Below are 16,152 nucleotides of genomic sequence, written 5' to 3'. Positions count from 1 at the left end.
TGCAAAAAAGGGTATGCGCTTTCAATTTTTCCATTTATTGAATGTGTTTTATTCAATTAACAAAAAAAAGAAAAAAATCGTGAATGGTGTTAATCCCAACTTATGTGGTAAGGGCAATTTCGCAATAAAGACCTCAAAATAGAAATTAGAGTTTAAAGTTTACTACATGACTTCAACCAAGGAAAAAAAAAAGATTTTTTTTTTTTTTTTGTGCCAAATGGGATTTTAAGTGAATTGGCAAAATTGTCCTTACCACATTAGCAGTGATTAACATTGTTAGCAGTTTTTCCTAAATATCTTGTAAATTGAAAAATAAAAGCACAGGCTCTTTTTGCAATTTTGTGAGACCACAAGGTTTTTCGTAATTTTCCCAGTTTTTGATTCCATTAGAAAGCTAAAGTACAATGTTGTAAGATTTTCCATATATAATGTTGTCTTGACCCAACCTGTATGAGGGATTGCCCACTTTGGTTCATCCCATATTAGATTTCACGGTTTTGTGCTATAAAGTGTGCCCCATATACTTTAACTCCAAGTGACAAATAGAATCTTGGATGTGGGACTGTTTAGTTCATTCCCTTATATACAATGCTAAATCTAATTGGAATAAAATATGGTGCCACAGACCCACCAGCTTCTAGTTGGTTCATTCTCGAACTAACTGCACCTCATATTACATAATTTGAGTTACCAAGCTATCCCTATGTACTAAAGGGCTTTAGACTATAATGCCATTAAATTTTTCATGACCCAACTTGGCCCATGTGAGGAGTTGTTTGTTTTTGTCCATCATGTACCATTATTCTACCAATTACGTCTCACATATTTAGGTGTAAGTCATACAAATAAGCACATCTGTGTGTGTGTTTGTGATGTGGAATTATAAAATTCATCACCTACTCACAATCCTAAACGGAATCATGGTTGGGGTATTGCACATAAAGGTTACATGCATGGAAGATAATTAATTGGAAAATTAGAACCACAAGTAGGGCTGTAAATGAACCAATGTATTCGTTAAAAGCTTGAAGGCTCGGCTTGGCTCGCTCATTAAGCTAAATGTGCAATTCTCAAGCCTAATTGTTGAGCTAGTTAGATAAACAAGCCGAGCCTAAACACCACCCAGCTCGGCTCCTTAAGGCTCATGAATAGACTCATTTATTATATCCTTAAAAGCTCGTTTATAAGAATCGTTAAAGGACTCATTTATTGTATCGTTAGAGGCTTGTTTATAAGAATCATTAAAGGACTTGTTTATTATACGTAAAAGCTTGTTTATAAGAATCGTTAAGGGCCTAAACTCGTGTCAAGCGGTCCAAGCCTTAAGTGATTCCATATATAAGCTTAAATTATTATTTTACTAAAATGATCCTCAAGCTCAAATCGAGCCGAGCCGAGCTTGATAATGATTCATTAAACGAGCTTCAATCGACACACTATTGAATACAAAAATAAAAAATAAAGAAAATTGCCGGCTTTAATCGAGCTAACGAGCCGAGCCCCAAGGCTCACTAATAAAGCTTGAAATAAGCTCAACTGGAGCTCGAGCTTGGTTGAAATAGTAACGAGCTGAGCTTGAACATGGCAAAGCTCGGCTTACACCCTTAGCCACAAGGAGTATATAGTGGAATGTTGAAATAATGAACTACTTACTAGAGAATAGGAGATGATAATGTTACACGATGTATATGTCCATATTTATTGGACTAGAATAATAGCTAAAATGGAATACTTTTGCCGGCATTGTTTTCCTCTTTATTATATGCTCACTTTTTGGGTTTATTTTCCATGAATGAGATGATTCATGGAACCTAGGATTTCCATAGTTTAACTATAAAGGAAATGAAGCCTTTTTTATACATAATGGAAGGACATCTTGACATTTTGCCAGCATGAACATATGAAATCCCAATGGAATTAATTAATTTTGCTTCAGGAATGAAATGCCCCATGATATTTTACATGCAACATAAGTACCTATGGCGGAAGCAATATGGATTATATTTGTGACTTGTATCTTCCCGTCGATTTCCTTGTCTTCACGATGTTCACATGCTTCTTAGTTTAATATCTTAAAGATTTGATTCGCAAGGAACATGACTCCTTTTAGGGACCATTATGTGTTTTTTCGTCTAACTGATTTATGTTGCCTTATGATTCAAGAAGTTGTTGATCAAAAGCCAACTTCAATTTCAATTAATTGATTGTTCCTATTTCTTCGATTTCACCAGACATATTGTGCTCTTATTATCTGTCACCAATATCGGCAAATTTCTTTTCTGATGTACAGCAATGGTGCTAAGACCAGTTCAGGTTTCAACCCAAGGATGTTTAAAGAAAGATTCCGGCCAATTCCATTGTGCTTACCCATATTATTTCCTACAGCACATGCCTCGGTATGGGAATGGATTTTTGTCAAAAAGTATATTGTTGCCAATGTATAATTGCAGTTTGAATTGCATGGTTGACTTACATAATGATGAATGAGCATGCACACACTACACAGGCAAATTTATTTTGAAAATAAAATTAAGAAATATGAAGGAGAGTCAGGATCCTAGGTATATTATCTCACTGCAGTGTGAATCCATACAGGCATTACGGATGGTTTTGCAGATGGGGGTTAAACCATCTTGGTTCAGTTCATGTAATACAACTATGGCAGGTGTTACCTCTCATATACCTGAAAATGGTTTAGCATCTGTTGGAGACCTTCGCAGTTACATGATCAAGTCTGACCTTCCTGATGTTGGGGACTCAGTGGTGCCTGAATTACTTTTAAAGGTTTTAGAACCATACAGGAAAGAAGGTATGCCATCTTAACTTTCTTCCTGATGCATTGTTCTTTATATCTTATTATATCCTGAATTGATGTGTATGCTTCCTCTGTCCTTATTTATGAAGGGTGCATCTTTGATGATGAAAGGGCTAGACTATATGCTTCTGTAGTGAATAAAGGTTTTGCGGCAAGGCTTGCCTTTGCTGCTGCCTGCTTTGGAGAATTTTCAGAAGCTCTGTTTTGGATGCAGTTGCCTCATGCTCTTCTCCACTTTGTTGATAAATCTTCTAGCAAGTCTTCTAAGGATGCTTCTCAATCAGACTCTCTTTCAGTGGCTGCTAATATATCTATTCCAAATATAATGCCATTGGCTAAAAATTCCATGCCTGAAAGGAGGATGCATTATTCGATGGTAATTAGTCTGAACTTTGTGAGTGGGTGTGTTGTGTTCTTTGTAGATTTTACCTGTAAGTTTAAAAACTTCTCTCTAGTCATGGTTTTGATAAATCTTGAGATCGCTCACTCATTCCATTCTGAACTATCTCCAAACTGGATATTACATATGTATACACCCTAAGGTTGTGAAATTTGACTAATCTTATATTCCAAAAGCGAAGATCATGATTTGACTACTATATCATTGTTCCTTTTATTCAAATATTGTTACCTTATTTTCCAGAACAATGGGCAACTAAAGGTAATGGCATTTGCTCAAGAGGAATTATGGGGTGCTGCAACTGAGCGGATTCCTTGGCACGAAAGACTTGAAGGCGAAGAGGCAATTCAAAAGCGCGTCCATGAGTGAGCAATTCCCTAACCAACTTATTTTAAGCCTTTTTCTTAACCAAATATAATATCTAATAGACATGCATAAAAGCCATGAGAACTCATAGTTGTTGCCATTCCAGAATTACAGGCGTCTTAAAAGTTTCTGTCCTGTAACTTTCAGAGCTTATTCTCTCTATAAAAGTTTTTGAGAAAGAAATTTTCTGCTTGTCTTCATTCTTTGACAATACATCCTTTATATAGAGATAAGGTACAACAATCAACTCTACAAATGAGGAAAGAATAATTTTTCCCTAAAAATATGATACATAAAATCAGGAATGGCCTAAAAAATCTCCAACTAAATCCCTCATAAACCGAAATCTTCCTACACGCCCAACCCCTCAAGCTTAAGCATATGTTTATCATGCCCAGCTTGCCTACTAGACCATTAACTGAAGGTTATATAGACTCTTGGTAAGGACGTCAGCTGTTTGTTCATGTCATGCAAACTCTTTCCTTGTTTATTTTCTCATTAATGAAATGGTGATCAGTTTCTATATGCTTTATTCTATCGTGGTGGATGGGATTCTGAGCAATGTTTATTGTAGCTTTGTTATCACTGTACACTCTCATAGGATAGTGATTGGTCATCTTCGACTCTTGAAGTAGCTTTGTTGTTATAATACACTCTCACAGGACAGTAATTTGTCATCTTCAACTTTCTAAGTAGCATTTCCAAACATATATCTTCACATGTTCCTTGATCTAAAGCATGGAACTCAGCTTCAGTACTACGTAGAACAATAACTGATTGCTTCTTCTCCAACTCACTGGATTACCCCATATGTATGAACAGTAACCTATAGTAGACCTTCTGTCAATTGAAGAATCTGTCTTATTTGCATCCATATAAAGTTTTACCATCCTTGAGTTATTCTTCTTGAAAACTATCTTTTGGTTGGTGTTCCTTTTAAACAACTTAAGACCCTATGAACTGCCTCAACATGTTTCTCCTTTGGCGAGTGCATAAACTGACTAATCATATTGATGGCAAATGCTGTTGGGATTTAATGTGAATGGCTATGTGATAAAAAAAATTTCCATCACTTGGGCCAAAACACAAAGGAACTCAAAAAATGACAATGGCAAGGAGCAAGGCAAGAGCATTAGAACAAACACTAAATGTGAAAACAAAAGAAGCCATGAAGAACCACAAATCTATATCTAGTGAAAGAAATCTTTCCTTACCAAAAGGTTGTAGAATCTCTTGATAAGTAGAAATGTATTTGCCTCTTGACCTCTTGAAAACACCCTTTTACAAAACACCTCTTGATTCACCTTGAACCTAAACAACAAACTACCACACCACTTAGATAGATGGATGTGGAGTTCAAAGCTTAGACTTTACCACCTTGCATGAGGAGATATAATGAGAACCAAGGAGAACCAAAGCGAGGTCGGCTGAGGATTTTTCTTTCTCACACTCATCACACACTTGATTAACCTTTTCATTATGACCCCTTTTATATAGCAAGGGTTAGGGCAAATATTTGTGCAAATTACACAAATGCCACTAGCTTTATTTAGTCATTTCAAGTTCTCATTAATCTCTCCTCTTAGTGGCTCAATAAATAAACTTATGAACAAATAATATCAACCATACTATTTGTTTATGCAATGCCTCTAATATTCTTATAATGCTCTCAAGCATTATACCAAATAATATTTGCATAATCCCATAAATTTAATTATTTATTGTCTAAGCTCGCCATATTATGACATTTTATTTTAGTATTTCATCTATTGCACATTATCTTGTGCATTCGCATGAAATATAAAATAATTGTTGTTTCTCTTCAGTTGGTGTGACCGTATAGAGGATCTATGTCACCTTGGTAATAATATAAAACTTTATATTATTGATTATAAGAGGTTCTATCATTACATTATAGTTATCCAAGTGATATAGTATTTATTTGCTTGATCCACTAATTTTGTGTCTATCCTCGTCTCATGATATTATGAATAATATGTAAAATAGGATCGTGTCATTTTTGCATTATATTCATTTTCTTGGTCTCTCAAGTGAATTATTATTATAACTACATCAGTTTTATTGCATGCAACATAATTCCACTTTACCAAGGGGCCCAACAATATCATCACTCGAAATCGAGGGACAATGATAGGATTAACATATAGATTTCTCCCACACAAGTTGTATACAATGAACTACTATTTCATTCCTATCCCAGGATAGTATTCAAATAGTAATCACATCGTATACTTCTCATGTGAAAAATCATGACGTCTCAAATCTAAGATTCCAAAGATACAATGAAACATCAATGACACAAAACACAATCCATATAATGTTTCAACTATATAGGTCATGTTCAATATATAAAAACACACATTTTATATATTCATGCCATCAAACGATAATACCTTATCAACATTTATAGAACTACAATGTACTTTTGATGACATGACAATCTTACACGATGAATTAATGTTCCTCCTTAATTACCACGATTGCAAAACTTATTTAGTGATCACATGTTTCTCATTTTAGGAGTTCTATGGTTCAAGACCAAGTGCATCTTCTTGAACTCTTCCAAAATATAACATGTTAACCTCAAGGAACATGAATAATAATATTCAAAATCATGAACAATACATAAGTCTATATCAAAATAATAACTTTTAAAACACACATCCTTTAAATGCAGTGCTGGGTAGTGTGTGTGACAAATACATTAATTTTCCCACCGGCCTTTGATATTGTTCTCAGTCAACTACTTTTCCTCCTTTGACGCTTAACTTTTGTTTTGGTTCCATGGGTGTCTCGAAAGGTTTGCAATCTAATACAAGTAACTCAAGGACATACTCCCTTTGTGAGATAGAAATTCCTGCCTTACTTCTAGTCACTCCCATACTGAGGAAATACCTTAGAGCACCAAGATCCTTTAGCTCAAACTTAGTTGCAAGATACTTCTTCAAAGCTTAAAGTTCCATTGGATCATATCCGGTGACAAAGATATCATATACACTATAAGAATGGCTATTTTGCCATCTTTAGAGTGTTTGTAGAAGAGCGTGTGGTCTGACTAAGCCTGTGTGAATCCCTTTCTCTTGACAACATGCGTGAATTTATCAAACCACTATCTAGGAAACTGCTCTAATCTATAGGGACTTCCTTAATATGCAAACAAGATTCTTTCCATTTCCAAACTCAGGTAGTAAATCCATGTAGACTTTTTCATGTAGGTCACCATTTAGAAATGCATTTTTAAGGCTAATCAAGGTTAGGCTCTAAAGAAAGAACTATGACAGTGTTCAGCTTCGCCACAAGGACAAATATTTTTTGATAGTCCACTCCAGAGATTTGAGTAAAACCTCTTGCGACAAGATTGGCTTTGTACTTAAACTTGATGGTGAAGGGCCTCTTGCAACCTATTTTTTTATTTTTTTTTGCTTTTGGGTAATTCAACTATCTCTGAAGTTCCATTTCTCTCCAAAATATTCATTTCTTCTTGAACTGCCATCTTCCATTTCAGATCAGCCAGAGCTTCTTCAATGCTATTTGTTTTGGTTAATCGAGTAGTCTAGACTTGGAAACTTGGAGACAATTTGTCATGGAACACAATCTAGCTATTGGATGTTGTGTATATGACCTGTTTCGTTTTCTCAAGGTATTGGGAAGAGCCATGTTAAAGAGCCCATTACTATATAGCCCATTTTCTCTATATATACTTGTATACATCACTACATGAAAATTACTCTTCATATCATTCTTCATCTCATTCTTCCTCTCTTCATTCTCTCTATATTCCATATAGCCTTATTCTAACAAGCCAGACCATCATCAATGGGTTAAATCAAATTATCTGTTTTCAGCATCAGACTCGTGTTCAGAACTGAGATGTAGGTCAGATTCATGGCTATATAGAGTATTTGGCTTTGCTATTATTCTGATTCAGCTTCCTGCGTGAGTAAACAAGTAACTTAGGTAATTTAACAGTTAACTACCCCAGTCTCCAAACTAATTTTTGCTTTTGTGGCAAGGAATGTGATTCTAATGTTAAAAATGGGTGAAGTAGTCATGGGAGTTTGATAAGAATTAGAAAGAGGTTCAAGCCAAGACAATTTATCTTCTGTCAACATTTTCCCCTGAAGATAAGTTGGCTGAAAAAAAGGTTGTGACTCAATGAAAGAAACATCCATGGACATGAAGACATGACGAAGAATAGGAGAGTGATACTTATATGCATGTTGCATTGGCGCATTTGATTCATTTTTTATCATGCTTGGAGAAATATTAGCACTGAACATGGACAAATGAAGTACAATTGAAGACCCTTATAGATGACATGGATCGGAAGGCTGGTTAGGTTTGAAGAAAGACGGACATTGGGTTGAGGTAATTGAGGGCTTTTGAGGGAATGTAGTTTACGAGATAAGTTGTTGTGAGTCCAGCTTCTCCATAGATTTTGAGGGGCATTCATAGCAAGCCATAGGGCTCTAGCAACTTCAAGAAGATGGTGATTTTTCTGTTCAGCAGCTCCAATTTGTTATGTGTCTGGACATGAGCTTTAATGGATTATGCCATTTGTCTTAATGTATTTGCTAAGAATCGAGTTGAAGTATTCACTGCCATAATCAGTTTGAGGGACTTACATAGGTATTGAACTGATTTTTTATCATTGAGTGGAAAATTTTGAAGGTATTTTTAGCATCATATTTGTGAAGGAGATAAAATCAACAAACTCTAGTATGATCATCAGTGAACATGATAAACTATCATGTTCCTAAAATATTTTTGACACGAGAGGGTCCCCATATGTCACTATGAACAAGATAAAAAAGGTTGAGATTTTCTATATGGTCGGTTTTGACAAATTGACAAGCTTCACAGATATAAGAAGTTAGATTTTTATGCATGAAAGATGTGGTAACAAACATTTGAGGTAATTGAAATTTCGGTGGCGGAATTTGAGATGCCACATCATTATTTCATCAGACTTGGAGATTAAAGCTTCACTTTCGGCCGTAGGAGCTTGTTTGTTCATGCATTCTTTGTCATCAAAATGGTTAGAGTCTGCCTGCCTCTCTAGCACTGCTAATCATCTTCGTTGATCCCAATTCCTGAATTTTACATGTAAGAGAAAAATCAGCAGTGCAATTCAATTCAGGGTTCAATTTGCTAATAGAAATCAGATTGCAAGTTAAATTTGGAATGCGCAAGACTGAATGAATGGCGATAGAATTTGAAAGACGCATTTTCTTTGTAGCAACAAAAGAATAACTACCATCAGTCACTTTAACTTTGAAATTTTTATGACATGGAGTGTATGAAAAGATGATGGACCGATTACCTGTCATAGGGTTCAATGCTCTAGAGTCGGGCATCCAAGGAATCAAATTCTTAATATGAAAAGCAATACCTTTCTAAACAAAATTGTTGATTGCTTCACATATTCCATTAAAACTGCTACCTACGCTATTTGAATTACTTGTTATTGGTTCAAGTGTCTAGAGTTGCTCGATCAAGGACTTATTCAGAAAGACTCTGCATGCTCAATTCTCCTCCATTTTCCTTTCTACTGAAGCTTGAAAACCCTTTGCTCAGTTTGTCTAACTCTTTTTTTGGCTTCCACTTAGCTAGTTTACCGTGAGTACCCTAGTAAGTATCACAAGTGTGACCAATTCTGTTGCAATGATTACACTATGTTTGTCCTTCCTCTTTGATGATCTCCATGAGACCGTAAGATTGGTCTAGAGCACTTCTAACATTAAAGGCTAAAGTATCAATGAGTCGATCTCCACTCATAGTGATCGGAGCAACATCTTTCTCCCCGCCAAGCATGACTAGTTTTCTACTAGCTTCTCCATAGACTTCTTCAAAGGCTTCATCTGTAGGTGGTAGAGGTTTGCGACCATGGATCTTAACTTCATTAAGGTCTCCGGTTCGAAGATGTGATGAACTTGTGCAGGCATTATTTCTTTAGATTTTTTTCTAAATTTCAGCTTTTGTCAAGGTCCCCCAATTAGCATCGTAGTGCAGGTTCAATTTTTGCCAAAGAATACGCAATTTATTGTAGTATTCTATTACCTCCATAGCTCCATGACGTAACTCCTTCAGTTTATTCTTGATCTTGAAAATTTGAGATGCATTCTTAAGATCAAAATAATTCCTATTGGTAGCGTTGTAAATTGCTTTTGTAGTGCGTAGAAATTGTTATGCGTGACTTATCTGCGGCTCCATCGAATTAATTAATATGCCATGAGGATGAAGTTGGTGAGCTCCTAATTTGCGTGAGACAGATTATTGACTTATGTCCGTTGCACCTCTCTAGTGAGATGTAGAGATGGCAACGGGTAGGGTATGGGTAAGGTATGTCAAAACCCTTATCTGTACCCGTAACCCTTACCATATACTTGTATCCTTACCCATATTCTCTAGGGTAAAAAAATCCATACCCTTACCCGTACACGGTATGGGTATGCCCGCTTACTCATCGTTCAAATTACTGAATTAAATTTAAATACAAATATAATAAAAAAATTCATAATCCATTACAATACCATGTTTAAACATATGCCCATAAATTCAAAATTGCATAACAAGTAATAAAATATATATATATATATATATATTATATAGATGAGTTACAGAGTTTAGGAAATTAGGTTTTAAGCAAATTCCTAATTTTCTAGACTTAGTAACTCATCTATAATATATATATATATATATATATATAAGGGTATGGGTTTCACCCATACTTTTCTTCAACGGGTAAGGGTATGGGTAGAGTAGGGGCATACCCTTACCTGACCCGTATCTGCTCAAAAAATAACGGGTAATGCCCTTACCCATACATGTACCCATATCTGGTTAAAGAGGATAATATCCTCTTTGACCAGGTATGGGTACGGGTATACCCATTGGGTATGGTACAAATTGTCATTTCTAGTGAGATGCCCAAGCTTTTTTTATCCATGAATCACCAAAGAACCTACCAAGCCCATTGCAGAAAATTTTTACCTCCGGTTTATGGCTGGGAATTTACAATGATGATAAAGAACTTTTTCCAAATGATTGTGCACCATCAATGGTTGGACAGAACTTTATGGTGGTTGATGAAGACATCTTGTTTGCAGGTATTTCCTTCCCAAAACTTATGATTTCAACAATGGACACTGATGGTGCACAAACGACGACAAATGGACAATTGTATGGACACAATGTACAGTCTGTTTTGAAAATTAGGGTTTTTGTTTTATGTACGCAGAATTACACAACTCTGGTTCTATAACATTTCTGAGAAAGAAATTTTTCTTCTTGTCTTCATTTTTTTACAATACCCCTATATTTATTGATAAGGTACATCAATCAACTTTACAAATAAAAAATGAATAATCATCCCCTAAAAATATGATACACAATCACGAATGGCATAAAAAGTCTCTAACCAAATTCCCGTAAACCAAAATCTTCCTACATTCTCACTTGGAAAAGCCTCTTTTGTGCTAAAGCTGACATTGATGGTGATTGTTGTGTAAGACCCATAAGTTCGCTTGCTAAACATGGTACTTGCACATTGTAGAGGACTCATTTAGCATGTGGAAGCATATATCAAATAAGTCTGTTCTGAGGGCTTTTTTTGTCCACACTATTATGGCATGCTTATTTGTGGTGAAGCGAAGGACATGAGAAAGTGAGGGTGCGGTGCTATCCATGAAGGAAGTTAGGCATGCTCTCACTTTTGATATTATTTTGGGATAAGTGATGCATAGATAATATTAAAATTTATAGATTATCGTCATTTCCTCTTGTTTCATACTTTTTCCCAACAAACAGTTGAAGCGGAAGAAGTCAGTTCACATTGTGATTTCCCCCACTTCTCCACAAGCAAACACCCCCTTAAACTCCTTGTTTGGGTGTAAATTTTTGTTAGAAGGAGCAACCCATCCACTAGCAATTTACTGGTTGCTCATTGCATTTGGTCACAATGCTGACCTTTCAAGAAACTACATATGCTTACTGAGAAATTTCATTCATTTTCTCATTAAATGGAGCTATATTGTGAAATTATCAATTGATTGTTAGATAGTCTTACCTACTTGTGTTTATTATTGTTGAGATATTATGAACATTACAAAGATATCCGTGGAGATACAGATTTGATTTAGTTGATTTTGTTTCTATTTATATCATATTTGATTGCCTTAGATAGCGTTAGCCTAATTTGATGAGATTTGCTCCCAGCTCTATTTTATCCTTATTTTTAGCTTCTTGTATCTATATATTCATGTATCCTTTATACGGTTAAATTAATGAGAAAAACATATTCTTTAATCTTTTTCTTTGGTTACAAGTTGGTATCAGAGAGCTAGGTTCCAAGGGCCTGATTAGAAGTCTCAAGAACCCTAGTCGTCGAAGGTTCATCTACTCACACTCTGACAACCTCACTGTTATCGTGACCCTACTTATCTGCCTCTCTCGACTCCGTTGTGACCCAATTTGATCATGAGTTTTATATTGGGCCTCGACTCCTAAGCCCAAGAACACAAAACAAAATGTGTTATTTGATGGCGAATGTAAGGAGTTTTTGCAGTACAAGACATCACAGGCCTAATCCTCAACCATAGTTGGTCATATTGGTAATTCTATAAGTTGTCTCCCTAAATCCTCGTATGTTGGAACTTGGATTTTGGACTTTGGTGCTTCCGATCATTTAGCTAGTAATCCTTTTCTTTTCTCAACATTAATCCAACCCAAAACTCCTTATATTATTACTCTTGCAGAGGGGTCAAAAACTAAAGCTATCGGCATTGGTCAAGCCACTCCTCTTCCTTTTTTATCTATTGATTCTGTTATTCTTTTTTCTAATTGCCCTCTCAATTTAATTTTTGTTAGTCGGCTAACTAATAGTCTAAGTTTTAAAACTTTCACTTCTAATTCTTTTCTTATACAAGGATGGAGTATGGGGCGGACGATTGGTTAGGATATGAGTTACACAAGCTTTATTACCTTCAGTCTTTAGTTGCTTGCACTATTACAGAGTCTCCTAGTTTTCTTCATCGTAGGTTAGGTCATCCGAGTCTTAACCAGTTAAAGAGAATGCTTCCTCATGTCTCATTTGTAGTCCATAGAGTGTAAATTCTGATAGTTTGGAAAACATGTGTGGTTTTATTTTCTGGGTAATGTTCAATCACAAGTCCACACACTTTTTGATGTTATTCATTCTGACGTATCGGGTCCAAGTTTTGTCACTTATGTTCTAGGACATAGGTACTTTATTACCTTAATTGATGAGTTTTCCATGTGTATGTGGATTTTCTTACTTAAAGAAAGATCATAATTATTTGGTGTTTCAATATTTCTTTAAATGAAAATCAAAATCAATTTGGATGTTCTGTTTGTATTCTGCTTAGTGATAATGCAAAAGAATTTTTCTCAATTTCTTTTAGTTCTTTTTTGGCTAATAATGGTGTCATACATTTGTCTTCTTACCCTCATGCCTGTCAACAAAATAGTATTGTTGAACTTGAACACCATCATACTATTGAAATTGCGCATACTTTACTCATGAGTGTTAATGCTGCTTCAAAGTTTTGGGGTGATGTAGTCCTTACTACAAGTTTTTTAATAAATAGAAGGGTAAATTACATAAATGGTTGCCAAACTATTTGTGAGTTTCTATTTTGATCACCCAACTTTAAAAAAAAAAAATCTATTTGGTCACTTAATATATGAATTCCTTTTGATCGGGTCGTTGTTGCCTATAGTGTTAATGACATAGTGATGTGGCTCGCCACACCATAAGACGCTTAAACATGTCAGCTTTTCTTCGTTAACTCCCCAAATGCCGCGGCTAAAAAACCCTTTTCTTTTTTCCTTTCTTGCCCCTTTCCTTTCCACCAGATCAATAAAACTTGAACTTTTTCCCTCAACTCCACAAGGGACACCCTAATCAACATGGCGTCGAGCACGAGTAAAAAATCGCCAGAATGGATAATTGAAATAGTGGTCACATTAATGAGGAGGTAGAGGTAGGTCCCTTTTCCTCTAATTTTTCCGCTCTCCTTTCCCTTCCATATTTGTCTGTTCTATGCCATCAATAAGCTAGGAAAAAGATGTAATCTGAATGTGATTGTGTTTTGAAGCAAATTGATGCTAAATATGAAAGCTTTGATCATTTGTAGAATAAGCTTTGAATTCCAGTAGATTGGCTTTGTTCTTTTGCAGCTAAAGCTCTCAATCTTAAAGAAGCAAAGATTCTTGCAATCAATTTCATAGACTTTTAATTCAATATTTATAAGAACAATAGCAAAAGCTTATATACAATTGAGAATCATGTACAACAAAAGACTACAAAATAAATTAAATGTTTTTTCCTTTATACGATGTTCAAACGCTGATGTGTCCCAACTACTAACTAAACTACCAAGTAACTTCACTTTATTAAGGCTTTAATACTTGGTTTTCCCGCATCAACAACATCAATTCAATATTTTAGAAAAAAAATCCAGATTTAACATTTTCAACATCTTTAACTATTGGTTGATCATGAATGAAGAATCGCCAACTTGATTGTTCATACAATCAAATTGCCACAAACTTAAGAGAAATCAAATGAACAAACAGGATGAAAAACCCTAAAATTTGGTCCTGATGACTACTCACTCCCTTTCCCAAGGCCATGATTCGTAGATAAGCCTTGGTAGGAAAAGAGGAAAGGCACAACCACTGGCGAGGGAAAGAAAGGAAAAAGAAGGGTTTTTTTAGCCACATGGCATGGGGGGAGCTAACATGGTAAGTTGCCTATGACGTGGTGAGCCATGTCACTCTGTCGTTAATGCCGCAGGCGACGGTGACTGAATTGAAAGAACTTTATAAGTTAAGTGACCAAAATAGAATCTATTTTAGTTGGATGACCAAAATAGAAACTTGTGAATAATTTTGTGGCCATCTATGGCATGCCATCTTCTTCTATTCAAGACAAAGCGCCTCATTCCGTGGTGTTTCCTAATGAACCTTTGTTCCCTATTCCTCGGGGTTTTGACTCCACTTGCTTTGCCCATGATCTTATTCTAGGACTTGGTAAATTGTCTGCTTGTGCTGTGAAGTGTGTTTTCCTCATGTATTTACGAGTTTAGAAGGGGTATCAGTGTTACTGTCCTTCCACGCATCATTTCAATATGTCAACGGATGTCACTTTTTTTTTTTAAGATACACCTTTCTTTGCATCGCTAGTGGAGTCAGTCTTTTTTTCCGATACTACCTGTTCCTTATCTCACCCCGCTAATTCCATCTACTTCATTCCTAGACAAGGTAGATCTATAAAGGCCTTTTAGTCGTCATCCCTGATAACTTGTTAGTGTTGTCTGTGTCAAGTCCCCGTCAATGCACCTATTGCAGAAAGCTCAAGTGACTCATCTCCAGTCCCTGTCTAGTCTCTCACTTTGGATCCCCTTGAATCATCAAATAATCTTCCCATTACTTTTCATAAAGATGTACGTTCTACTTGTAATCCTCATCCTCTTTATAATTTTATTAGTTATCATTGTTTACCTCCTTCACATTATACCTTTGTCCTTACCATTTCTTCTGCCACTATTCCTAAGTTTGCACAGGAAGCTTTCTTAACCATACAGCTATGATTGATGGGATGACAACTTTAGAATCTAACCATACATGGGCTTTTCCTCCTCAAAAGTCTATTGTTGGATGTCGCTAGGATTATGCTATCAAAGTTGGTCTAGACGGGCAAACTGAGAGGTTGAAAGCTCGCTTGGTGGCTAAGGGCTAGAACCAAGTGTTTGGCTTTGATTAAAGCAATACTTTCTTCCTTGTGGCAAAGATGGCCTTTGTTCGCCCTTCTTTCTATGGCAGTTGTGTGACATTGGCCATTACACCAAAAGAATGCCTTTCTCCATGGAGTTTTAGAAAAAGAAATGTATATGGAGCAATCATCGTGTTTTGTTGCTTAGGAAAAGTCTTGTGGGTATGTATGTCGCCTTCGTTGTTAGGAATTTGTAGGGTTGTGGAACATAAATTCCACTTAACAAGAACGATATGAAATAAAATAAGAGAGTAAAAAATAATAAGACACCAAAATTTAAACGGGTTCACCCTTAAATGGGCTACATCCTATTTCCTATTATCGATGCAGTATCCACTATTAAAAATTGTTCAAACAAAATTACACCTCACACAGTCTTTGGTGTGTCACAACTCTAAGAATATTCAAAGGATTTTTACAATAATTTTAGTCAAGAACTATCATACTTCCTCTTCATTTCTCGCTCACTTGTTCATAAGAACACTTATGAACTTACACACTCTTCAATATTCAAAGATCTTCTCTTTTATAGGCAAAGATTTTAGATAAAAACAACACATGGGTGACTTTAATTGCATACAAGGATGGCTTCAAAGTCAAGAATAATGGCTACCAACCATTAATACGTCTTCAAGGTCGAGATTAATGGCTACTAACCATTAACATGAGTGAGTTTTTTTTATTTGAACACATGGGCAACTAGATTTATCTCCTTTTTTTAAACATTCACAAGGCTTTATATGGTCTCAAATA

General features: G+C 35.7%; 1 protein-coding gene across 3 annotated transcripts in view; it reads left to right on the top strand.

Moving 5' to 3' along the window:
- The window catches only part of LOC120253038 (WD repeat-containing protein 11), a 35,709-nt gene that overhangs the window by 12,562 nt on the left and 6,995 nt on the right, over positions 1-16,152 (top strand). For 2 of the 3 annotated variants that reach the window (XM_039261283.1, XM_039261282.1), the window contains 4 exons: positions 2,291-2,396; positions 2,596-2,809; positions 2,905-3,191; positions 3,459-3,580. In XM_039261283.1, coding sequence (XP_039117217.1) covers positions 2,291-2,396; positions 2,596-2,809; positions 2,905-3,191; positions 3,459-3,580 — 729 coding nt within the window. Of the gene's footprint in view, positions 1-2,290; positions 2,397-2,595; positions 2,810-2,904; positions 3,192-3,458; positions 3,581-10,711; positions 10,863-16,152 lie in introns of those variants that run through there. The other variant, XM_039261284.1, reaches the window with a different exon arrangement.

Source organism: Dioscorea cayenensis, chromosome 26 (assembly GCF_009730915.1).
Source record: "Dioscorea cayenensis subsp. rotundata cultivar TDr96_F1 chromosome 26, TDr96_F1_v2_PseudoChromosome.rev07_lg8_w22 25.fasta, whole genome shotgun sequence".
Taxonomy (NCBI): domain Eukaryota; kingdom Viridiplantae; phylum Streptophyta; class Magnoliopsida; order Dioscoreales; family Dioscoreaceae; genus Dioscorea; species Dioscorea cayenensis.
This window is presented reverse-complemented; position numbering and strand designations above follow the sequence as displayed.